The sequence below is a fragment of the Hemiscyllium ocellatum genome, chromosome 24 (genome assembly GCF_020745735.1).
Source record: "Hemiscyllium ocellatum isolate sHemOce1 chromosome 24, sHemOce1.pat.X.cur, whole genome shotgun sequence".
In the NCBI taxonomy this organism is placed as follows: Eukaryota; Metazoa; Chordata; class Chondrichthyes; order Orectolobiformes; family Hemiscylliidae; genus Hemiscyllium; species Hemiscyllium ocellatum.
Genome location: NC_083424.1, coordinates 3,116,110 through 3,141,144, shown reverse-complemented (window position 1 = coordinate 3,141,144; position 25,035 = coordinate 3,116,110). Strand labels below are relative to the sequence as shown.

At 46.1% G+C, this 25,035-nt stretch overlaps 1 protein-coding gene across 2 annotated transcripts in view; it reads right to left on the bottom strand.

The window, feature by feature from the left end:
* The window catches only part of adgrd1 (adhesion G protein-coupled receptor D1), a 299,554-nt gene that overhangs the window by 261,045 nt on the left and 13,474 nt on the right, over positions 1-25,035 (bottom strand). The window contains exons 3-10 of one of the 2 annotated variants that reach the window (XM_060843366.1): positions 19,420-19,512; positions 14,783-14,905; positions 13,313-13,489; positions 8,283-8,540; positions 6,469-6,551; positions 6,190-6,342; positions 4,569-4,628; positions 1,759-1,879 (exon numbers count right to left, since the gene is read on the bottom strand). In XM_060843366.1, the coding sequence (XP_060699349.1) occupies positions 1,759-1,879; positions 4,569-4,628; positions 6,190-6,342; positions 6,469-6,551; positions 8,283-8,540; positions 13,313-13,489; positions 14,783-14,905; positions 19,420-19,512 (1,068 nt within the window). The remainder of the gene's footprint in view (positions 1-1,758; positions 1,880-4,568; positions 4,629-6,189; positions 6,343-6,468; positions 6,552-8,282; positions 8,541-13,312; positions 13,490-14,782; positions 14,906-19,419; positions 19,513-25,035) is intronic. The other variant, XM_060843367.1, reaches the window with a different exon arrangement.

Genomic DNA, 25,035 nt, shown 5'->3' with positions numbered 1-25,035 from the left:
TTGAATATAATCCGAAACAATCCCTTCTCTTCCCACACATCAGTGCTGCCATCCCAGGAATCTGTCTGGTTAACCTTTTACACTCCTTTCTCAATAAAAAGACCAACACTGCACATAATACACCAAATGTGGTCTCAGCAAGATATTCCTGTTCCTGTACTCAAGCCCTCTCACGATGAAGGCCAAATACCATTTGCCTTCATCGCTGCCCACTGCGCCTATAAAGCTCACCTTCAGCAACTGATATACAAGGAGAGCCATGGCCTTACTGCACTTTCTCAATTTATAGAATCATAGAGTTTTACAGCACAGAAGGAGCCCTTTGTGTCTGAACCAGCTCCTGAAAGAGCCACCCCCAGCTACTCCCCACTGTCCAGCCCTATCCCCGTAGACCTCGAAATAGATCACTTTCAGATAAAGCTCCAGCTCTCTTCTGACCTCCCCCCCGTGGAATCCACCTCCCCCACTCCCCCCAGGGAGCACATTCCAAATCCATACAACCCTCAGAGTCAAGCTGTTTCACCTCATCTCACTAAACTCACAGCGGCAGGTCATTTCAACCGGAAACATGACAGAGCTGTGTAGGGAACACCATCATTGGAGATCTTGTCGATCTTCTCTAATGGGATTTCTCCTTCGCTGTGCTCCCTCTCATGTTTCCTGTCTCCATGCAGACCTCCCCAATCTGTGTGACCACACACACACACACACACAGCATGCACAGACCCTCCATGCAGCTGTGCTGTTACACTATTATTCCCATCACACTCAGCCGAGAACTGATCCTCAAATACTTCAAAGGCAAATGACCAAACCCTTGCTGTTTGTGGGATCTCACGGTGTTGAAACTGATCGCTATAATTTCCCTTCAACAGTGAATGAGTACCTTAGTAGTGAAATTTGGGTATAATTTCATTGGTAATTTTAAAGATATGTTTGAATTTTCATCAGCTGTTGTTTGAATGTTTGCTCATAACAAAACAACACAATATGAAGACAATATCATCTCCAGGTAAATTCACATTTTCCAGGTGTCAGGTGGTAAATCTTAAATTAAACTGAGACCAAAAGGGAAAGGGCTGGTAACACAGACTCAGTCAGAGGTTACTGTCACATGATGCTGCCTCAGTTCCATTTTTAACACAAAGAAGGGGATAATGTTCTGAGAGGTCTGAACAGGATCTGACTCAGGACTGAAGAGGGAAAGGACCACCTAAGCTGTTGGAAGTCTGGATCAGAACGCACTAAGAACACTCAGTGAATCACCTGCAGAGACCGAACGAATGAATTCAAGTTTAAATCGGGGATTCTCAACCAGAATGGAACACAGCAACATTTAAAAAGGAACAGAACAACAGAATTAAATAAAAGCACAAAGAAATGAACAATAAAAGAAAAATCTTGCAAGTGCTCGAAATCGGAAACAAAAATAGAAAGTGCTGGAAAAACTCAGTAGGTCTGATATCTGTTGTGCAGAGAGAAACAGTTTACAACAACTCATTAGGGGTGCATGTGCGTCTGAGGGTGTGTGGATGTGTGTGTGTGTGTCTGTCTGTCTGTCTCTGTGTGTGTGTGTCTATATGTCTGCCTACATGTGTGTTTGCTCATGACAATGTGTGGGCATGTTTCTCTGTGTATGTGTGCCTGTAGATTATGTCCGGGTCAGTATTTGCTCAGCTCAATGAACCTCTTTGTGTTTCTTTGCCCCTACCATACCAAGGTGGGTGGTGGACAGAATCGAACTGGGCAGACACATACCTGCGACATCGGACCTTCCCTCAATGCTGACAGCTGAGCCGGGGCTTCCCTCCAGGCTGCTGGCCACTCTAATCATGACTTTGTCGACCGTGTCAATCAAACCACTGACCACAGTCACTGACTGGGGACAAAACACATAACATCCCAATACAATCTCGCTCTTACAGACACTGCATAAACATACAGACTAAAACCAGAAGAGCACAAGAAAGATGGTAAATAATATAAACAATGCTGTGTCATTCATACAAACAGAATAAAGTACAGTGCAGGACCTCAGCTGGGTGTGTGGGTGTGTGGGTGTCTGTGTGTGAGTGAGTGTGTGAGAGTGTGAGTGTGATGTTAGTGAGGCCTCAGTGGATCATGCTCTCATTCAGGACGTTCAGTTCCAAAGCCTGGAACTTGAGAATCAGGACAGACACTGCAGTACAGGGAGGCCTGAGGGAGTGCTGCACTGTCAGAGGCACTGTCTCCATCACAGACACGTCTTCCCATCAAGGTGCCATCTGCCCTCTCAGACAGTTGTAAAGGATCCCACAGTACAACTGAAAAAGAAATCTAAGTGTATCCAGACAGTGCTAGCTGTGGTATCTCCCTGTGTAGAATTTGTTCCCTTTGCAGAACTTTAACAGTACGTAACTGTGAAGTATTTTTAGACACTTGGAAGTTATGACAAAATGCTGGAGTATGAGCGGTTTTCTCTGTGTCTGGGACTCACCAGAATTTTTTTTCAAAAGCTGCAGCTTTTCTTCAGTAAATTCCATTTCAACCTCAAAGCCAAAATGCAAACCCAATCCTGGGTGTTTTATATCAACACAACTGTCTCTGTTAGTCTTTCCTTCAAACAGATGACAAGACGTAAAACTGTACAGCACAGGACAGGCCCTTTGGCCCACCATGACCATACAAACCATGATACTATTCTAAACTAAACTCACCTGCTTCTCTCCCCACCGCTCTCTCTCTCTCTCTCTCTCTCTCTCGGATCTTTAACACTCTGTTTCCTGCCTATTCATGTTTCTGTCTAAATGTTTCTTAAACATTGGTATCCTACCTGCTTCTTCCATCTCCCCTGACAGTGTCTTCCAGGCACCTAACACCCTCTGTGTCAAAAACTTGCCTTGCACATCTTCCTTAAACATTTCCCCTCTCACATTAAACCAGTCCCCCCTAGTATTTGATACTTCCACCCAGCCATCCACCCTATCCACGCCTCTCATATAGACTTCTATCAGATCACTCCCTCAGCCTCCGACGGTCTACTGAAAACAATCAAAGTTTGTCCAATCTCTTGTTGTAGCTAAGACACTCCAACCCAGGCAATATCCTGGGAAGGTTTTCTGCACCCTCTCCAAACCCTCCATGTCTTTCCTATGGGGTGGCACCAGAATTACACACCACGTTCTAAATGTGACTGCAGTAAAGTTTTATACGGTTACAATATGTTATACTCAATGCCTGTCATTATAAACATGCCACTTAAGAGTAATGCAGCACTGAAGAGCTCATGTGGCACAGTGGTAGTGTCTGTACCTCTGAGGAGAAAGTGAGGTCTGCAGATGCTGGAGATCAGAGCTGAAAATGTGTTGCTGGAAAAGCGCAGCAGGTCAGGCAGCATCCAGAGAACAGGAGATTCGACGTTTCGGGCATAAGCCCTTCTTCAGGAATGAGGAAAGTGTGTCCAGCAGGCTAAGATAAAAGGTAGGGAGGAGGGACTTGGGGGAGGGGCGATGGAGATGTGATAGGTGGAAGGAGGTCAAGGTGAGGGTGATAGGCTGGAGTGGGGTGGGGGCGGAGAGGTCAGGAAGAAGATTCAAGGGATTTGACTGAGACAAGGTGGGGGGAGGGGAAATGAGGAAACTGGAGAAATCTGAGTTCATCCCTTGCGGTTGGAGGGTTCCTAGGCGGAAGATGAGGCGCTCTTCATCCAGCCGTCGTGTTGCTATGGTCTGGCGATGGAGGAGTCCAAGGACCTGCATGTCCTTGGTGGAGTGGGAGGGGGAGTTAAAGTGTTGAGCCACGGGGTGGTTGGGTTAGTTGGTCCGGGTGTCCCAGAGGTGTTCTCTGAAACGTTCCGCAAGTAGGCGGCCTGTCTCCCCAATATAGAGGAGGCCACATCGGGTGCAGCGGATGCAGTAAATGATGTGTGTGGAGGTGCAGGTGAATTTGTGGCGGATATGGAAGGATCCCTTGGGGCCTTGGAGCGAAGTGAGGGGAGAGGTGTGGGAGCAAGTTTTGCATTTCTTGCGGTTGCAGGGGAAGGTGCTGGGAGTGGAGGTTGGGTTGGTGGGGGGTGTGTACCTGACGAGGGAGTCACGGAGGGAGTGGTCTTTTCGGAACACTGATAGGGGAGGGGAGGGAAATTTATCCCTGGTGGTGGGGTCTGTACCTCTGAGCCAGGGGATCCATGTTCATGACCCAGCTGCTAGAGTTGTGTAGTAACATGCTGAACAGGATGATTAGGGAAATAACCAAAAGCACCTTAGTGCAGAGTAAGGCTGAACGAGAGAAGCAAGAGACCGATGGGAGTGGTCAGGTGGGAGAAAGGGAACTATTTCTAACAGTGTGTGTGTCGGCAAACTCAGGCTACACTGTACAATGCAGACCCCAGCTGGAATACTATCAACAGTCTTGGACCCTAATCCAGGGAAAGATACATAGAAAGTGAGGGCTTCCTGATGAAGGGCTTATGCTGAAACCTCGATTCTCCTGCTCCTCGGATGCTGCCTGACCTGCTAATGAAACACTCTGAAGAGAAAGTCATGATTATCTACTTCAGGATGAGCACAGGGCAAGTAAGCACTTCTCACCTCTGCTGTTCCACTCCAACTGGGCAACGCCAGAACTTCACTCACCGTCTGCAGGAAGTTCTAGAGAAACAACAAACAAATCCAGTTAGTGATTGGCCCTGGTCCCAATGACACTGCGCTCAATAACCTGTACAACACCGAGCAGGGCTCCAGCACCTCACCTGTGACTGTGACAGGGACCTGGCAACATACTACTGCTACAGAAGGGCTTGCATTTAGATAGCGCCATGAAGATTGTGATGAGAATTTACAGGAGCAACAACAGGAGGCTCAGGGTAATGAGCTGGATTCAAATCCCACCCTGGTGGAAGCTGAAGTGATTTTTTTTTAATGTGGGAATGTTTAGGAGCAGAGGGCAAATCTCAGAGTAAGAGTTTCCCATTTCAGACAGAGACAAGGAGGAATTTCATCAGAGGGGAGTGGATCAATAGAACTCTATCCCAAAGCGAGGCTGGGTTGTTCAGTATATTCAAGGCTGCATGGATAGATTTTTAATCAGAAAGACAATCAAGGGTCATGAGGCAGGGAAGTAGAGTTGAGAATGATCAGGTCCGCCATGATCTCATTGACTAACAGAGCAGGCTCGATGGGCTGAATGGCCTGCTTCAGTTTTGATATCTTATTCATGCCACACAGGCGCCAAAAAATAATCATCCCCAAAACCCCGGAGTTCCCTCCGGAAGGACATTGTAGGACTGCAATAGTTCAAGGCAGCTCAGCCCCACCTTCTCAAGGGGCAACTAGGGACAAGCAATAAATACTGGGCCCAGCCAGTGATACCCACATCCCATGAGAGAATTTAAAAAAAAATAAACAAGTGCATAGCTCTTTGAAAGTGGAGTCGCAGGTAGATAGGATAGTGAAGAAGGCGTTTGGTTTGCTTTCCTTTATTGGTCAGAGTATTGAGTACAGGAGTTGGGAGGTCACGTTGCGGCTGTACAGGACATTGGTTACGCCACTTTTGGAATATTGCGTGCAATTCTGGTCTCCTTCCTATCAGAAAGATGTTGTGAAACTTGAAAGGGTTCGGAAAAGATTTACAAGGATGTTGCCAGGGTTGGAGGATCTAAGCTACAGGGAGAGGCTGAACGGGCTGGGGCTGTTTTCCCTGGAGCGTCGGAGGCTGAGGGGTGACCTTATAGAGGTTTACAAAATTATGAAAGGCATGGATAGGGTAAATAGGCAAAGTCTTTTCCCTGGGGTCGGGGAGTCCAGAACTAGAGGGCATAGGTTTAGGGTGAGAGGGGAAAGATATAAAAGAGACCTAAGGGGCAACTTTTTCACACAGAGGGTGGTACGTGTATGGAATGAGCTGCCAGAGGATGTGGTGGAGGCTGGTACAATTGCAACATTTAAGAGGCATTTGGATGGGTATATGAATAGGAAGGGTTTAGAGGGATATGGGCCAGGTGCTGGCAGGTGGGACTAGATTGGGTTGGGATATCTGGTCTGAGTGGACAGGTTGGACCGAAGAGTTTGTTTCTGTGCTGTACATCTCTATGACTCTAAGTCAACCTTGGTTAGACATAGACCTCAAAACGTCACTTCCATCTAAATGCTGCTCACAGATCCCAGCACAAGTGCCCAATGGTGGGATTATTACTTTGCAGGTAGACATTACCTCAGTCAGATTGGAGGCAGTATAATGTGGCAATGTTTTATTGGGGAGGACTAAGGAGGAATCCAGGAAGCCATCAGGGGTGACTGGAGACTGGCGACTCTCTGTTTCCTTTTCACGAGTGACTGTCCTGGGGGAAGAAGCAACTGTAGACAGCTGGAAAGAATAAAAATAATTTGATGTGATTCGATCATTAAGAGCTGATTCATGTTGCCCTTGATCCTACCTCGGAACCATGTGTAGAATAATTCAGAGCAAAAGTAATTCCATTCAGAGACTTACTGGAACATCTGTTGTGACAGGACGAGAATCCAAATGCCCCTGGGGCGACAGGGAGACACTCTCAGTCTGACAGCCATGGGGCCCTGGGGAGAGATGATGATGGTCAGTTGTTCATGATTCCGAGTGTTCAATCGCACATTATTTCTACAGCTAAGTTAATAAAATCCACAATTAAAAGTAAAGAAATCTACAGGAGAACATTGTCACAAAACTAGTCCCATTTTTTTCAAAAAGCTGTTCCTGAGCTCAAGGAGATTCTGTCCTTGATGTTTCTCAGAGGAATAACTAACCCGGCCGGGCTCCCATCAGGCTGGTCTGGGACAGAGATGACAAGGATTTTGAGAGGCCTCTTGTTTATATGTAAACAGATGAGACTTCAGGCCAAAGTGGTCATGTTTTAGAAGTGACCTGTATAATGAAAGGAGAATGGTCAGCTCTCTAGCGGAGCAGTTTAGTTCAGTCCAGAACTATTTGGGATTTCAACAGCAAGTTGTGTGGAAACTCTCTCTTCTGCCCTTCTAACCTTAACCTGTAAGTATCTGACCCTTTTGAGTACCGTGCTTTAAAGGGTGTTTGATTATTGGGATTGTTGTGTATATTTAGAACAGCATAATTAAGTCTAGTTTGGAGAGACTGAGCTCTGTGGGGCTTCTTTATTCTGTTCTTTGTGTTTCATTTGCGTAATTATGTGAATTTTGTTTTGTCTATTTTAAACCTGATAGTCAACCTCACTAACCTACTCTGGGTAATCTTCACTGTATACTTACCAAAACGAATTGCAAAGTTATGGTCTTGGCTGTCTGCTTAAAAATGTCTTGTGTGGTCTGACCTAATCCATAACAATATGTCCCAGAAAAGTAACCATTTGGATTAGCATAAAACCACTACAGTCCAACCAGGCACTGTTCTATCAGAGAGAGAGAGAGATGGCTGAGTGGTGGTTTAACCTGAGGGTCACCACAACCCAGGAGAGTTGGTGTTGGAATTGAACGCACTCTGTTGACATTACAAATCAGGCATGCAGTTAACCAACTTCTGAATCATTTAGATCCCACTTCTCTGACCTCCATGTGTCATCCAAATACTACCTTCCAGAATGCCTGAAGCCAAGTGGGACCAGGTGAAGGCGCTATATGAATGAATGGGTCACTAAAGGCAGGTAACCAGAGAATCCAGAACCAGGGGTCACAGTCTTAAGGACACTGGGTGGGCCATTTCAGACCGAGATGGGGAGAGATGTCTTCACTCAGAGAGTGGGGGAGCCTGTGGAATTCACTGGCTCAGAGGTTCAGGCCAAAATATTGAATGTTTTCAAGGAGGTAGAAAGGGTTCTTAGGGCAAAAGGGATCAAAGGATATGGGGAGGAATCAGAAATAGGGATGATCGACTATGATCATATTGAATGGTGGAATAGGCATGAAGGGCCAAATGGCCTATTCCAGCTGTACTGGCTATGGTTCTCCGGGGAACAAGGGATCAGTGGGGGTAGATTGTATTGAGTAAATTGGAACAGATTGGACCTGAAATGTTAACCCTGATTTCTCTGTACAGAGAAATTTTCCAGCAATCTCTGTTTATTATTCTGAAATTGGAGCTGACCTTTGACCTGATGAAAGGCCATGCCTAGATTCTATCCCACTAGCCTTTAAAATTCTGGTGTTTCCCATTGTGACACCCCAAAGGTATTCACAGTCAACAAGGGACTTTACGAGATGTATGTCACTGCAGCATGGGCGATGCTCCGGGACACAGGGAAAGGCACCATCTACACATACAGAATATCAACATATCTCCTGGTTTGCCCATCCCTTTACCTGTTGTCGCATTGTAGTAGAGTTGAATCTCATGGGGGGAGAGTGCTCGCTCCCAAATCACAAACTCATCGAATGATCCGGTCACATAGCGACGGTATGATTGCTCATTCTTTGTGCCCACCACCAGGTTAGCATTCGGACTTTCATATCCCTCAGCTATCTCCCCACGCGTATCGTTGGTGCTGAATGTACCATTAACATAAATCTTTAGACCACCTCCAGGGGTCCATGTGAACAGGATGTGTGTCCATTCAGGACCTGGAACACAATGAGCTGAAGTCAAGCTTCCAAACTGAACAGTCATTGTTCCTGTTTGCAATTTTCTTACTTGTTTGATTGAGTTACAGATGTTTTCTTTCATGGGAGGTGGGAGTCACAGGTCAGGCCAGTATATATTGCCCAGAGGGCAACCCCATTGCTGTGGGTCTGGAGTCACATGTAGGCCAGACCAGGTAAGGATGGCAGTTTCCTTCCCTAAAGGACATTAGTGACCCAGATGGGCGTTTTTCCAACAATTGAAAATGGTTGTCATTAGATTCCAGATTAAGAGAATCTAAATCCCACCACCTGCCACACCAGGATTTGAACCAAAGATGCAGAATTTTACTCAGTGATAATATCACTGTGCCATCATCTCCTCTTGGAGCAGGATGGACAGCAGTGGGTCACCTGAATATAGCCACAGGATTGTCAGCAGAGAATGGTAATCCTGTGAATAGACAGACAAGCACACACCGAAAAACATGCATCTTTGCAATTCCCTAACAATAGGAAATAGCCTATGTAGAAGATCTCTCTCAGCCCCGACCCACAAGCCTTTTTCCTGATGAGGGGCTCTGGCCCGAAATGTTGATTTTCCTGCTCCATGGATGCTGCCTGACCTGCTGCGCTTTTCCAGCACCACACTCTTGACTCTGATCTCCAGCATTTGCAGTGCTCACTTTCTCCTGAGTAGAAGATATTGCAGGATATTGTGTGCGTATACAAACAGAGAAAACCTTGAGAAACCAGCCCTCTGCCTATCGAGTATATCTCATACCCAGCCCTAACTTATTTTAAGAACTCACTTTGAGATCACATTAATGCAATTTCTCATCAGTGTCCCCTTAAGTAGCTGGAGCTGTAACTTTGCACAATTTAAATAATTCTGTATTCCCTGTTGGACCTTTTGTAAAACAGTTCCGGAAAAATTAAAACAAAGATACACTGTCAATAGTTCTCAATGGAAAATTGAAAGGCTGTAAAATCAAGTACGGTTCTCTCAAAGGCTTCACACTGTGCAGAAAACTGAAAAGCCAACGGACAATTGAGAATAAGTTTAAGGCAGTAACTTCAATTCTGCTTTTACTGAGCCCCTACACTGTGTTGGAAACACTGCTCTCAGTGCTTCACTCTCAATTAGCATCAACTCCTCTCGCCCTGAGACATTTGTTAGTAACTCTCTCCAGATCCTTCAATTGGCAGCAAGTCCAATCACACACATCTGGTTGGTTTTGAGACATGAACCAGGTACAAAAGAGATTAATAGTTCAGCGGGAAAAGCTACAGTCACGGAGCCATGTTTAAAATAATTAAGACCGGTTATAGTCCAACAGGCTTAGTTGAAATCACAAGCTTTTGGAGCGCTGCCCCTTCATCAGGTGAAGTGAGAGAGAAGCACACAGGCCCAGAGTTTATAATCAGAGAGATTGACAGACCAAACAAATGGTGAGAGTGCAGTTTTCTATAATAAAGTCTTTACAGATGTGAGTAACATGTCAACAGCTGAATAACAAGTGAAGGGGTGACCTATAATCTGACGAAATGAGGCAGAGAGATCATTACAAATAATCATAAATAAGATGGTGCTGGAGACAATGACTGAAATAACATGATAAGTAGAAGGGTCACATGCTGGGGGTCTAACCAAAGTAATAATTAATCCAAAACCGCACAAACTAATTGAGGCTGAGAGATCAGAACAATTTATGAAGGCGATGGTGTCAAAACAGGAGAGTAAGGAACATCTTACAGATACAGAACAGTCTGGTGGGGTCACATGTAGCGCAACAGGAACCCAAGATCACGGTTGAGGCTGTCTTCATGGCTACGGAACCTGACTATCAGTTTCTGCTCGGCAATTCTGAATTGTTGTTTATCTTGAAGACACCCTTGGAGGACGCTTACCTGAAGATCAGAGGTTGAATATCCCGGACAGCTAAAGTGTTCCCCAACTGGGAGGGAACACTCCTGCCTAATGATTGTTGTGCGGTGTCCATTCATCTGTTACTGTAATGTCTGCTCGGTCTCACCAATGTACCTTGCCTCAGGGCATCCTTGCCTGCAGTGTATGAGGTAGGTAATGTTGGCTGAGTCACATGAGTACCTGCCATGTACATGGGGAGTGGTGTCTCCACGTGTGATGGTGGTAGTTTCCGTGTCGATAATCTGACATGTCTTGCAGAGATTGGACCCAGGACAAGGAGTCACTGAAACAACTGCACCGTGATATCAACAAAGTTTCATCTCAGCAGCAGACTTACCATGGACTACTCTTCAGAATCAGTCTCATTCTTGGACACACATCTCCATCAAGGATGGACACCTCAGTACCTCACTCTGTTGCAAGCCCACAGATAACTTCACAATGCTGCACTTCTCTAGCTTCAACCCTAAACACGTTCAAGAATTTTGAGAAGATTTGCAGCTCAGTTTGAGGTTTCAGATGTAGGTTTGCTCGCTGAGCTGAAAGGTTCATTTCCAGATGTTTCATTACCTTACTGGGTAACATCTTCAGTGGACCTCATACGAAGCAATGCTGAAAATTCCTGCTTTCTATTTATATGTTTGGGTTTCTTTGGGTTGGTGATGTCATTTAGACCCCATCTACCACCCCCTGAGAAAAGAAACAGGAAGTGACTTCATCACAGGAAATACCATCACTGACCCAAAAAACCCAAACATATAAATAGAAAGCAGGGATTTTCAGCATTGCTTCACGTGAGGTCCACTGAAGATGTTCCAGATGTCCAATGAAACATCTGGAAATGAACCTTTCAGCTCAGTGAGCAAACTTACATCCAAAATGTTAAAGAAACCATCCCGTAAGACAGGCCTGCACATACAGAGGATCTGTTCAGATGAGGAACGCAACAGACACCTGAAGATGCTGAAGGATGCCCTCATAAAAACGGGATAAATTGCTCTCATGAAAACAAACCACAGCCCATCCACTCTCCCTTCATCACTGAGTTACCCCAGCCCAGGCAACACCCTGATGGATCTCCTCCACACCGTCTGTACCATTACTACCTTCCGACAGTGTGGTAGGATTTTCAGGAATGACCACCAATTGTAATCTTAAATGAACTCCGTTTCTCTCTCCAGGATTGTCTTTGACTGTCAATTGAAACGGTTAATAATGATGTACCCTAAAGTTTCTTTCCAGTAGAGGCAGGCACAGTAGATTAATTTAAGATGTATCAGGACAGATGCATGAGTAGGTGGGGAGCAGAGGGATACAGGTGCTTAGGAATTCAACAATAGGTTTAGACAGTGGATTTGGATCGGCTCAGGCTTGGAGGGCCGAAGGGCCTGTTCCTGGGCTGTAAATTTTCTTTGTTCTGAATTCACATTTCGGGATGGTGTACATGAGTGACTTGAGACCTGATGTCAGGTGAGTAGAGTGTATTGGGCAGTTTAAGAAGGTGTTTAACACACTTACCTTCATTGCTCAGACCTTGAGTATAGGAGTTGGGATGTCATGTTGAGGTTGTGCAGCTGTCTTCTGAAGTGCTGTGTGTTGCTCTGGTTGTCCTGTTATAGGAAGGACATTATTAAACCAGAGAGGGTTCTGCAAAGACTTACCAGAAGGCTGCTGGGAATGGAAGGTTTGAGTTGTAAAGAGAGGCTGCATAGGCTGGAACTTTGCTCACTGGACTGTAGAAGGTTAAAGGGTGATCTTATAGAGGTTTATAAAATCACGAGGGGCATAGATAAGGGGAATAGCAAAGGTCTTTTCCCCTGAGTGGGATGTTCAAGGCCACAGGGCATAATTATGAGGTCAGAGGAGAAAGATTTAAAAAAGACATGAAGGGCAACTGTTTTTACACAGAGGCTGGTACATATGTGGAACAAATATCCTGAGGAAGAGATGGATGTGGTTATAATTACATAATAAAGACATTGGGATAAGTACATGACTAGGAAAGGGTTGGAGGGATATGGGCCAGGAACGGGTAGGTGGGACGAGTTTAGTTTGGGATTAGGGCCAGCATGGACTGATTGGACCGAAGGGTCCAACTCTGTGCTGAATGACTCTATGCTTCTCAAAGATCTCCCCCTGCTCCACTGGGAATTCTCCTGCACCATCTCGGAATTGGTTCAAGACTTATTGATCCAGATTGATCACACTGATTGCATCATGTGATCCTTTGGATGACGTAGGCAATCCCAATTATCCTCAGTGCTTTTTCCCGCTGTTTCCCGTTCCTGTGGTCATGTGCTGTGAAGGTAATTCACTGATAGGCTCCTGGGAACCCCCCCCCAGGCCGAATCACTAAAAGATAATCAAACACCCAGGGAAGGACACTAGAAAATGAGCAAAGTTAGAAGCAGAGGTAGGAGAAAAATATTGGGAATACACCAACAGGTCAGGGCAACACACAAGCCTGATATCAGACAGAGAGACAACTTTCACAATAACACCAGTTAGACCGAGTTAGGCCACAGATCAGCCACAAAGAGAAACTGAGGACTGCAGATGTCGGAGAGTCAGAGTCGAGAGTGTGGTGCTGGAAAAGCGCAGCAGGTCAGGCAGCATCCAGGGAGCAGGAAAATCAACACTTCAGGCATTAGCCCTCCATCCAGAGCAGCCACAATCTGACTGAATAGTGCTACAGGCTTGAGGGGCTGAATGGCCTGAACACTCCAGGAGTTCCCATTGGCTGTATCGGTGGTAAGTGTGTGAGCAGCTCCTGATACAGTGAAGGGCTGCAAACATACGAAAATGAGAGGGAGTTGCCTTTCTCACAGGCTGATCATTGCCTTACCCGGTGGGCTGATCATTGCTTTCCATTTCTGTAAGGTTTTACGTGTGTAGAATTCGATATAGCCTCCATCAACATTGGCGTAGATGGAGAATCCACTGGAGAGCACCTTTCCCCCCGAAGCGATGGTGGAGCCAGCCCGCCTCTCCAGGTTCTTCCAAAAGAAAGAGAACGTCACACCTGGACAGAGAGTGGACAATGTTTAAACCTACAGGAGGAACAAAGCCAATCGTTTTGTGTCTAAAACAAGAGCTGTATTCAGAGTATTGCAGCGGAATGGACATTTAGTCAATGTAGCGATTGGAACCAGGTGAGACCCTTGATTGGGTTGGTTAACCTGGGTCAATCAGGGAGCCTGGATTACAGATATATTTAAAAAAACAGGGCATTGAGAATCTCCTCAGTTCAGGGACTGACTGTCAGCTGACTTGCCACAGTGTACATGTCAATAAAGGGTGACTTGGTGATGGGATACCAGCCTCTGGGCAGTTATTTCAGTCAAAGAATTGGGTACAGCAGCCTCAATGTTTCCTCCCTTTACATAGTGCCCAGCAAACAGCTTCCTCTCAGTCTGAACTCATCCTCCAGAGGGTCAGGAAAGATTCACTCTGCTCGTCAGCTCAAAGCACACCCCACAACATTGCGGTGAAAACCAAACCAGCGGGAGAAACTCAGCAGGTTTGGCAGTGTCCGTGGGGAGAGAGACGCTGAGTTCACATCTTGAGTGTAGTGACCCCATGTCAGAGCTGTGACTCAGCAGGGCAGGGCAGAGTGCTGAGTCAGGTTGGACTCAAATCACCAACAGGGTTTGTTTTTCACACACTGCCAAACGTGCCAAACTTCTCCAACACCTTCGGTTATTTCAGACTACCAGGGTCCACAGGGTTTTTGTTTATTTCTCCTGAAGTAACTCTGATTATTTGTGGAACAGAAGCAGAGCAGAAAGTCTGACTGTCACTAAAATAACAAAGGGCCTTGTTCTGGGCAATATTTATCACTTAACCAACAGTTGACCCAGTGGCTCAGTGATTCAGCCTATGGCCTCACAGCACCAGGCACCTGGGTTCAGTTACAGCTGTCTGTGTGGGGTTTGTACATTCTCCCTGTGTCTGTGTGAGCTTCCTCCCACAGTCCAATGACATGCAGGTCAGGGTGGATTGGCCATGCTACATTGCTCATAGCAGGTTAGGTGGTGAGCCATAGGAGTTGCAGGGTTATAGGGATAGGGTAGGATGATGTGTCTGGGATGCTGTTTGGAGGGCTGTATGGACTCAATGGGCTGAATGGCCTGCTTCCACACTAAGATTCTACATGGAAATAAAAGACACTTAGTTCCAACCCTACGTGAGGATTTTTCTATGCACACATTGGTTTTTTACTTTGCAATGTTGTCAGCTTACAAAAAATATCTCATTTGCATTTTAGAATAGGCTAGGCTGAGGAAAGTGGTTAAATAAATGCAATTATACCAACCTGCATCACTGCATTGTGCTGGGTCACTAATGCAGGAGTTTTTGTAACTACCGAAGTGTAGGAATGTACCACCTGTATTTCCATTGAGATAGATTCCCTTTTTTACAACTCCCTCAACAATATCTATAAAGCAAAAGAGCAAAGGTAACAGGTCAACTATCACCAACCCTTCAGCAATGAACATTCACCTCAAGGTCATCTAACAAGTTACAGGAGCGACAACGCTGGGGCAACTGAAGCAAAATGGTCACTTTTACTGAAGCCTCATGGAACTAGTGACATAAATCTGTTCAAAAAGTTGGAAGAAAAGTCTGACTCTTTCTCATCCAGTCTGAGAACAAGGATCTGTTTGATGGCAGTGGGAGGGATTGACCAATTGCAGGATATTGGTGTGGGGCAATTAGAGGCCATGTGATGAATTCTGCAGAAATATGTCCAGAGTTAGCAATCTGTTGAAAACCAGGACTGCAGATTCTGCCCAAGCCAGGTACAACATTGAAGACAGTAAACCGAGACTGCCATGGTCTGAAAGCATTCCCAGCTGGGATAGAATGGAGGGCTGTACCCCTATCATCTGGCAACTGTATCCTTATACACATACGGTATAAATATGGAACTGCGCCCCAATATACACAGGATCTAACTGTGCACAGAACCCCAATATACACAGGATCGAACTGGGCACTGTACCCCAATATACCCAGGATCAAACTGGGCACTGTACCCCAATATACCCAGGACCTAACTGTGCACTGTACCCCGATATACCCAGGATCTAACAGTGCACTGTATCCCAAAATACCCAGGACCTAACTGTGCACTGTACCCCAATATACCCAGGATCGAACTGTGCACTGTACCCCAATATACCCAGGACCTAACTGTGCACTGTACCCCAATATACACCGGATCTAACTGTGCACTGTAACCCAATATACCCAGGATCGAACTGGGCACTGTACCCCGATATACCCAGGATCTAACTGTGCACTGTACCCCAATATACACCGGATCTAACTGTGCACTGTAGCCCAATATACCCAGGATCGAACTGGACACTGTACCCCAATGTACACAGGATCGAACTGGGCACTGTACCCCGATATACCCAGGATCGAACTGTGCACTGTACCCCGATATACCCAGGATCGAACTGGGCACTGTAACCCAATATATACAGGATCTAACTGTGCACTATACCCCAATATATACAGGATCGAACTGGGCGCAGTACCCCAATATACCCAGGATGGAACTGTTCACTGTACCCCAATATACACCAGATCTAACTGTGCACTGTAACCCAATATACACAGGATCTAAGTGTGCACCATACCCCAATATATACAGGATCGAACTGTGCACTGTACCCCAATATACCCAGGATCTAATTGTGTATTGTACCCCAATATACACAGGATCGAACTGAGCACTGTACCCCAATATACACAGGATCGAACTGGGCACTGTACCCCAATATACCCAGGATCTAACTGGGCGCTGTACCCCAATATACCCAGGATCTAACTGTGCACTGTAACCCAATATACCCAGGATCGAACTGGGCACTGTACCCCAATGTACACAGGATCGAACTGGGCACTGTACCCCGATATACCCAGGATCGAACTGTGCACTGTACCCCGATATACCCAGGATCGAACTGGGCACTGTAACCCAATATATACAGGATCTAACTGTGCACTGTACCCCAATATATACAGGATCGAACTGGGCGCAGTACCCCAATATACCCAGGATGGAACTGTTCACTGTACCCCAATATACACCGGATCTAACTGTGCACTGTAACCCAATATACACAGGATCTAAGTGTGCACCATACCCCAATATATACAGGATCGAACTGTGCACTGTACCCCAATATACCCAGGATCTAATTGTGCATTGTACCCCAATATACACAGGATCGAACTGGGCACTGTACCCCAATATACACAGGATCGAACTGGGCACTGTACCCCAATATACCCAGGATCGAACTGGGCGCTGTACCCCAATATACCCAGGATCTAACTGTGCACTGTAACCCAAAATACCCAGGATCGAACTGGGCACTGTACCCCAATATACACAGGATCTAACTGGGCACTGTAACCCAATATACCCAGGATCGAACTGGGCACTGTACCCCGATATACCCAGGATCGAACTGGGCACTGTACCCCAATATACCCAGGATCTAACTGGGCACTGTACCCCAATATACCCGGGATCTAACTGGGCACGGTACCCCAATATACCCAGGATGGAACTGGGCACTGTACCCCAATATACCCCAATATACCCAGGACCTAACTGTGCACTGTCCCCCAAGGATCGAACTGGGCACTATACCCCAATATACACAGGATCGAACTGTGCACTGCACCCCAATGTACACAGGATCGAACTGTGCACTGTACCCCAAGGATCGAACTGGGCACTGTACCCCAATATACCCAGAATCTAACTGTGCACTGTATCTCAATATATCCAGGATCTAACTGTGTACTGTACCCCAAAACACCCAGGATTGAACTGTGCACTGTACCCCAATATACCCAGGATCTAACTGTGCACTGTACCCCAATATACCCAGGATCTAACTGGGCACTGTACCCCAAAACACCCAGGATTGAACTGTGCACTGTACCCCAATATACCCGGGTTCTAACTGGGCACTGTACCCCAAAATACCCACGATCGAACTGTGCACTGCACCCCAATATACACAGGATCTAAGTGGGCACTGCACCCCAATATATACAGGATCTAAGTGGGCACTGTACCCCAATATACACAGGATCTAAGTGGGCACTGCACCCCAATATACACAGGATCTAAGTGGGCACTGTACCCCAATATACACAGGATTGAACTGGGCACTGTACCCCAATATAGCCAAGATCGAACTGTGCACTGTACCCCAATATACCCAGGATCTAAGTGGGCACTGCACCTCAATATACACAGGATCTAAGTGGGCACTGTACCCCAATATAAGTGAAAGGGTTCAGTATAAACTACTTAAAATGAGCAAATAACATTTTAACATTTTGAACAAATTCCAAATACTGTGACAGTAATACCTTGGCTAATTAATATCATTCCTAATCAGTGATGCATTAATTAGTCTCTCCTTAAAATTATTTACATTTTATAATTTTGTCTTGGCCTCACATTGGCTACGGCAACCCCATGAATTCTCACCTACAATTGTCGAGAGGTTAGAGAAGGCAGAGTCAATGGTGTAGACAGAGGAAGAGGAATAAGAAGGAAGCACAGTGAAATTGTGGATTCGGAGCACTGAAGGGAGAGAAGCACACACTGTAAGATCGACACCAACATCAAATCACACAGCTGACAACATTGACACCGGATTACAGCAAGAGAAATCAAACAAAAAACACCCTCACGTGTTCAAAGCTTTAAGACTGCATGACGATATTTAGAGAAACAGCAAGAGCAGGAGTCATGGAGGGGCAAGAAAATCAGAATCCCTACAGTGTGGAAACAGGCCCTTCGGCCCAACGAGTCCACACTGACCACCCGGACCCATTCCCCCTACCTTATATTTACCAGATTAATACACCTAACCTACACGTCCCTGAACACTACGGGCAATTTAGCATGGCCAATTCACCTGACCTGCACATCTTTGGATTGTGGGAGGAAACCGGAGCACCCGGAGGAAACCCACACAGACACAGGGAGAACGTGCAAACTCCACATAGTTACCTGAGCCCGAATCAAACCCGGGTCCCTGGTGCTGTGAGGCAGCAGTGCTAACCACTGAGCCACTGTGCCGTCCAAAGACAGTGTATCAGATTTCTTAAATGTATCTCAGTGAAGTTGCTGCTCCAAGCTGGCCTTTGTACTTTTCACGTGTCCCTCCTACTCCCTCATCACCTTACCCCATCTCCCTCTCCTTCTAATGCTGTCTCTCTTGTGAGATATACAACGGAAATCTATAATAACCTGATTCAAGGCACTGCAGAGAACCTCAGAATGTGGGATCTCATCAATTCCAACATGGGTGACTCTGTTTATAACAAAACTGGAAGGTTCCTTCATAACCAAGTCCTGCTGTTTCTCACTGTTTGGACCCCAATATTCTTTTGAATTTCCCCCTGGATTTATGAGTGAATCTCTGTTAGATTCTAGCTGTGGTCTCACCCACAAGGTGAAATATCTTCTCCACTTCTCCCACATTTATACCTTAAGACCACAGTCAGGAAACCCTCCAGCTTCAGAATCAGAGAGCGAGCCCGGTCATTCTTTCTTGACAGTTACAAACTTTCAGTTCTGGCATCATTCTTGTAATTATTTTTAATATCTTCTGCAGTTTCTCTGGTCTGTATCCTGTCTATAATAAGGAAACCAGAACTGTTCACAGACTCCAGATGTGGTCTCTGCAGAGGTTCGATATAATTTAACATGACTCCTCTTCATTTCAATTCTATCTTTATTTCACTTGCAATAAAACCTCTGAAAATGGCGAGTCTCCCACTTGGTTATAACTACATTTGGTAAGTTGACAGTGATTGTCCAGAGCACTGGAAAGTGTAAGATAAGAAGAGATTGTCACTAACAGGAGGAAAGGTATGCACTTATTGCACTGAGAATGACATAACCTGTTTGACTTCCATTCACATTGCACAGCTCGTTCAGTCCAGTCACTGTATCCAGAGGCCAATAATGAGATGCTGATTCTAACACCTGGAAACCTAAAAACAGCTGGTTAAGGTCAGTGTCATTGTCTGTTACAGTAAAATCCACTCAGCAATCCCAACATAATTCAGGACATTTGCTAATTCACAAACTAAACAACAAAGAGGCAGCTTAGCTGGCCCGCACAGTTAGCGTGCATACACACACCCACCCATCCACACATACCCACCCACACACACACACACAAACACAGCGTGTACACACACACACAAACACAGCGTGTATACACACACACACAGTTAGCATGCATACACACACACACACACACACAAACACAGTTAGCATGTATATATACACACACAGCGTGCGTACACACCCACACACACACACAGTTAGCATGTATATACAAAGTGTGCGTGCACACCCACACACACATACACAAACAGTTAGCATGTAACACACACACACACACACAAACACAGCCTCACCAGCCAGCAACGGTAACTAACAGAAAGCTCTGCAAAAATTCATTTCAAGAAAAACAGTTGGACTTTCGTAAAACTAACATGAGTCACTGTCCCCTTCCACCCCAAGGGCTGGTGCAGTCATAATGTCACAGGGCACATGTTCTGCGGATATAGGGTTTGAATCCTGTCACTGACTGAAAGACTACAGACAGAAACAGGTTTGGAAACCATGACAGGTCTGACGTAGTTCTGGACCGTCACAGAGTACAGCAGTAAAATATTTACAGGCTGAGTTCTTTTAATTCACTCACTAGCAGCTAGACTAGCAGTTATTACCAAGCCCTAGTTGCCCAGAGGGTAGTTAAGTCAGCTACATTGCTGTGGGTCTGGAGTCACATGGAGGCCAGACCAGGCAGAGATGGCAGTTTCCTTCCCTGGAGGACATTAGTGAACCAGATGGGGTTTTATAATAAATAGCACTGTTTAATGATCACCATCAGGTTAGTGTTTAATTCCAAATTTTAACTGAATTCAAATTTCACCATTTGCCACTACACCAGAACCCCCAACAAATATTAACAATCTGATTGGTCAAGACATGAATTTTCCTTCTCTGGTCATGGAGCCAATCAAGAGGTATAATCCTCCTGAGGAGAAGGACTTAAACACGTCCACATCACATCTTCCAGGAAGGGTACAAATATCCAGCAGGATTTCAACTTGGAAATCTAAACCTGGACCATTCTCCAATCTGATGGACTTTCAAGAATGGGATTCGAACCCTGGACCATCAGAATCTGGGGCCAATGGTTCACCCTTAACACTGGGATGAGAAACACATGAAACAAATTGGGATAACTGGGACACCCCCGTGCTGCCGGAGAGGACAGGGGAGGGACAACTTCATCACTAACTTTGAAGAAGGAACTGGATAAATCCTGAAAAAGAGAGTTTTGCAGGGGATTGCGAAAAGGCCAGTGGTGTGAGAGAAACAGGATGGTTCCTTCGAAGAGGCAGCATGGCTCAATGAGCTGAAAGACACCTTTCCATGCTGCAAGGTTTAATGGGGGATGGTATATTCAGTTCAGGAGTGATTCAACCCACAGTCTGTGACCTTGTATTCCCAGTCAGGGAGTTCACATCACTCAACAGCAGGATCCCAGCAAAGGAATAACAACTTGAGAGGTTTCCTTAAACTTTTAAGTCCTAACCACATCAAAAAAAAGCAGAATTAATATTTGATACTCGAATAATCTTCAACAACATTTCTCAAGGATTTTGTTGGGTGCAGTGTGGATTTTTCCATCTGGAATGATTTAAACAATCCTGTGAATTCCAACCCAAGGATTAGAACGAGCAAATCTTGCTCTTTGCACTGTGTGTGAGATCATTGTTTACATTACCTCACCCATAACTTTATAAATCTTTGCATCACTTGGTCTCACAAGAGTCAACCTTCACAATGAGCGGTACCACCTCACTGTCATCTTTCAATGACAATTACGATGATTCATTTGCCATAATTGTTTGAGAACTTATTTTACACTTTTAATAAAAGCATGAAGCTGGAGACTGGACTGTGCAGAAATGTTTCAGCTGGTGTTAAACTGAACAGTCTGATCCAGTCTGATTGGTTAGAGTGAGCAACCCTTGGAATTGGCGGAGGGCCTGATTTAAACAGAGCTAGGAGAAGCCCCTCTCGAACCGCAGTGCCCCACACCAACAGGGCTGCACACAGTTCTCACCAGCTATACCAAGGTGCCTTGATGGGACCATTGGGTGAGAAATCCTCATTCATTCTTACTGTCCTCCACTGCCTGAGGCACAGGGTAATTCCAAACTTCTAGTGAGTACGCACTTCCCCTTTAGGCAACCGACCACTCTCAGAGATCTCTGTAATCACCATATCCCACTCACTCCACCATGGACAGCAGAACCTTCAGCTGCTGACATCCAAAGCTCTGGAATTCTCAGCTCTCTCATCTCTTTCCAGACTTATTCCCAGTGAAGGGGGATACTGCATTCTGCACAGAGTGTGCTGTTCCCGCAGATCATCTTGCTCGGAGTTTGTCTTTTGGCCAACAACTTTCTCCACCTTTAGGGTAAACCATCTGCACCCACCAACCCCTGAGAAACCAGGCCTCTGGGATACCCCTGTGTTACTAACACAGGGTTCCCATAACCCCTTTACTGGATACCTGATCAGAGAGGGGACTTTATACACAATCAGTTACTCTTGCAGAGTAGTTCTGTTGTATTGTTTGAAGATTATTTAGAGTGTTGCTTCAGGAGTAGCCCCAACCCCATCTGATCCCCATTCCCACCCCGATTGCTGGGATTCAGCATCAGATCACTGAGATGAAGGCTAAGAGCCTGCTCCTTCATTTCCCTCCAATGGCCGAGGGTCACAAATCCCTACATAATACAGGAGACACATAAGACCAACTTGGAATTAGCCTCATGGCCTCCTCTGCAAGGAATCTATTCCAGGAAGCCTTCCAATATTGAATATTGCACACACTGACATAAATTAGGAGCAGACATCGACCATTTGGCCCTGCTTCTCCATTCTATAAGGTCATGATTTGCATTTCGATTTCCACATTCCCATTGAACTCTAGATAACCTTTGACAGCCCAACAAAGATCAATCCACTGCTCCTTAAAGACATTTAACAATGCTGCCTCTATCTCCTCGGAATCAGACAACCCACAAAGAGAAAAGAATTCCCCTCAACTCCATCTGTAAAAGCTGACCCCCAATTTTAAACCAGTGTTCCCAACCCCCTTTCTGGACTCACCATCAAAAGGAAACATCTTTCCATGTCCACTTCCTTCAGGACCTTATTCACCTCAATCCAGTTCCCCTCCACCTCACTCTTTTAAGCTCCAGTGAAAACAAGCTCAGCCTGTCCCACCTTCCTCTTCAAACAACGCACTCACTCCAGCTATCAATCTGGTAAACCGCCTCTGAACCATCTCCAATACATTTACATCCTTCCCGAAATAAAGCGACCAAAACTACACACAGTGTTCGAGATGTGATCTCAGCAATATCCTGTGTCACTGAAGCATAACATCTTTATTCTTATGTTATTTCCTTTTATGATAACAGAAAGTTTCTCATTATCCTTCCCGATTACCCACTGTTCCAGCTCACTAACTTCCCGATTACCCACCGTACCTGCTCATTAACTTCCCGATTACCCGCTGTACCTGCTCACTAACTTCCCAATTACCCGCTGGACCTGATCACTAACTTCCCGATTACTCACTGTTCCAGCTCATTAACTTCCCGATTACCCGCTGTACCAGCTCACTAACTTCCCGATTACCCACTGTACCTGCTCACTAACCTCCCAATTACCCGCTGGACCTGATCACTATCTTCTCAATTACCCGCTGGACCTGATCACTAACCTCCAGATTACCCGCTATTCCAGATCACTAACTTCCCGATTACCCGCTGTTCCAGCTCACTAACTTCCCGATTACCCGCTGTACCTGCTCACTAACTTCCCAATTACCCGCTGGACCTGATCACTAACTTCTCAATTACCCGCTGGACCTGATCACTAACCTCCAGATTACCCGCTGGACCTGCTCACTAACTTCCCGATTACCCGCTGTACCAGCTCACTAACTTCCCGATTACCCACTGTTCCAGCTCACTAACTTCCCGATTACCCGCTGTACCTGCTCACTAACTTCCCGATTACCCACTGTACCTGCTTACTAACCTCCCAATTACCCACTGGAACGGTTCACTAACCTCCAGATTACCCACTGTTCCAGCTCACTAACTTCCCGATTACCCACTGGACCTGCTCATTAACTTCCTGATTACCCTCTGTACCTGCTCACTAACCTCCAGATTACCCGCTGTACCTGCTCACTAACTTCCCGATTACCCGCTGGACCTGCGCACTAACCTCCAGATTACCCACTGGACCTGCTCACTAACCTCCAGATTACCCGCTGTACCTGCTCACTAACTTCCCGATTACCCGCTGTACCTGCTCACTAACCTCCAGATTACCCACTGTACCTGCTCACTAACTTCCCGATTACCCGCTGTACCAGCTCATTAACTTCCCGATTACCCGCTGTACCTGCTCATTAACTTCCCGATTACCCACTGTTCCAGCTCACTAACCTCCAGATTACCCACTGGACCTGCTCACTAATCTCCAGATTACCCACTGGACCTGCTCACTAACTTCCCGATTACCCGCTGTACCAGCTCAGTAACTTCCCGGTTACCCACTGGACCTGCTCACTAACCTCCAGATTACCCGCTGTACCTGCTCACTAACTTCCCGATTACCCGCTGGACGTGCTCACTAACCTCCAGATTACCCGCTGTACCTGCTCACTAACTTCCCGATTACCCGCTGGACGTGCTCACTAACCTCCAGATTACCCGCTGGACCTGCTCACTAACCTCCAGATTACCCGCTGGACCTGCTCACTAACTTCCCGATTACCCGCTGGACCTGCTCACTAACTTCCAGATTACCCACTGTACCTGCTCACTAACTTCCCGATTACCCACTGTACCAGCTCTCTAACTTCCCGATTACCCGCTGTACCTGCTCACTAACCTCCAGATTACCCGCTGTACCTGCTCACTAACTTCCCGATTACCCGCTGGACCTGCTCACTAACTTCCAGATTACCCACTGTACCTGCTCACTAACCTCCCGATTACCCACTGTTCCAGCTCACTAACCTCCAGATTACCCACTGTACCTGCTCACTAACCTCCAGATTACCCACTGGACCTGCTCACTAACCTCCAGATTACCCGCTAGACCTGCTCACTAACCTCCAGATTACCCGCTAGACCTGCTCAGTAACCTCCAGATTACCTGCTGTTCCAGCTCACTAACTTCCCGATTATCCACTGGACCTGCTCACTCATTTCCGGATTAGACGCTGGACCTGCTCACTAACCTTCTGTGCCTCCTGCAGTAGGATACCCAGATCCCTCTGCGCTGTGGAATCCTGCCGGCCTTGTTTTAGTAAAACTCTGCGTGTTCATTCTTCCCGCCAAAGTGAACAACTTCACATTTTCCTTCATTATGCTCCATCTGCCAGCTTTTTGCCCACT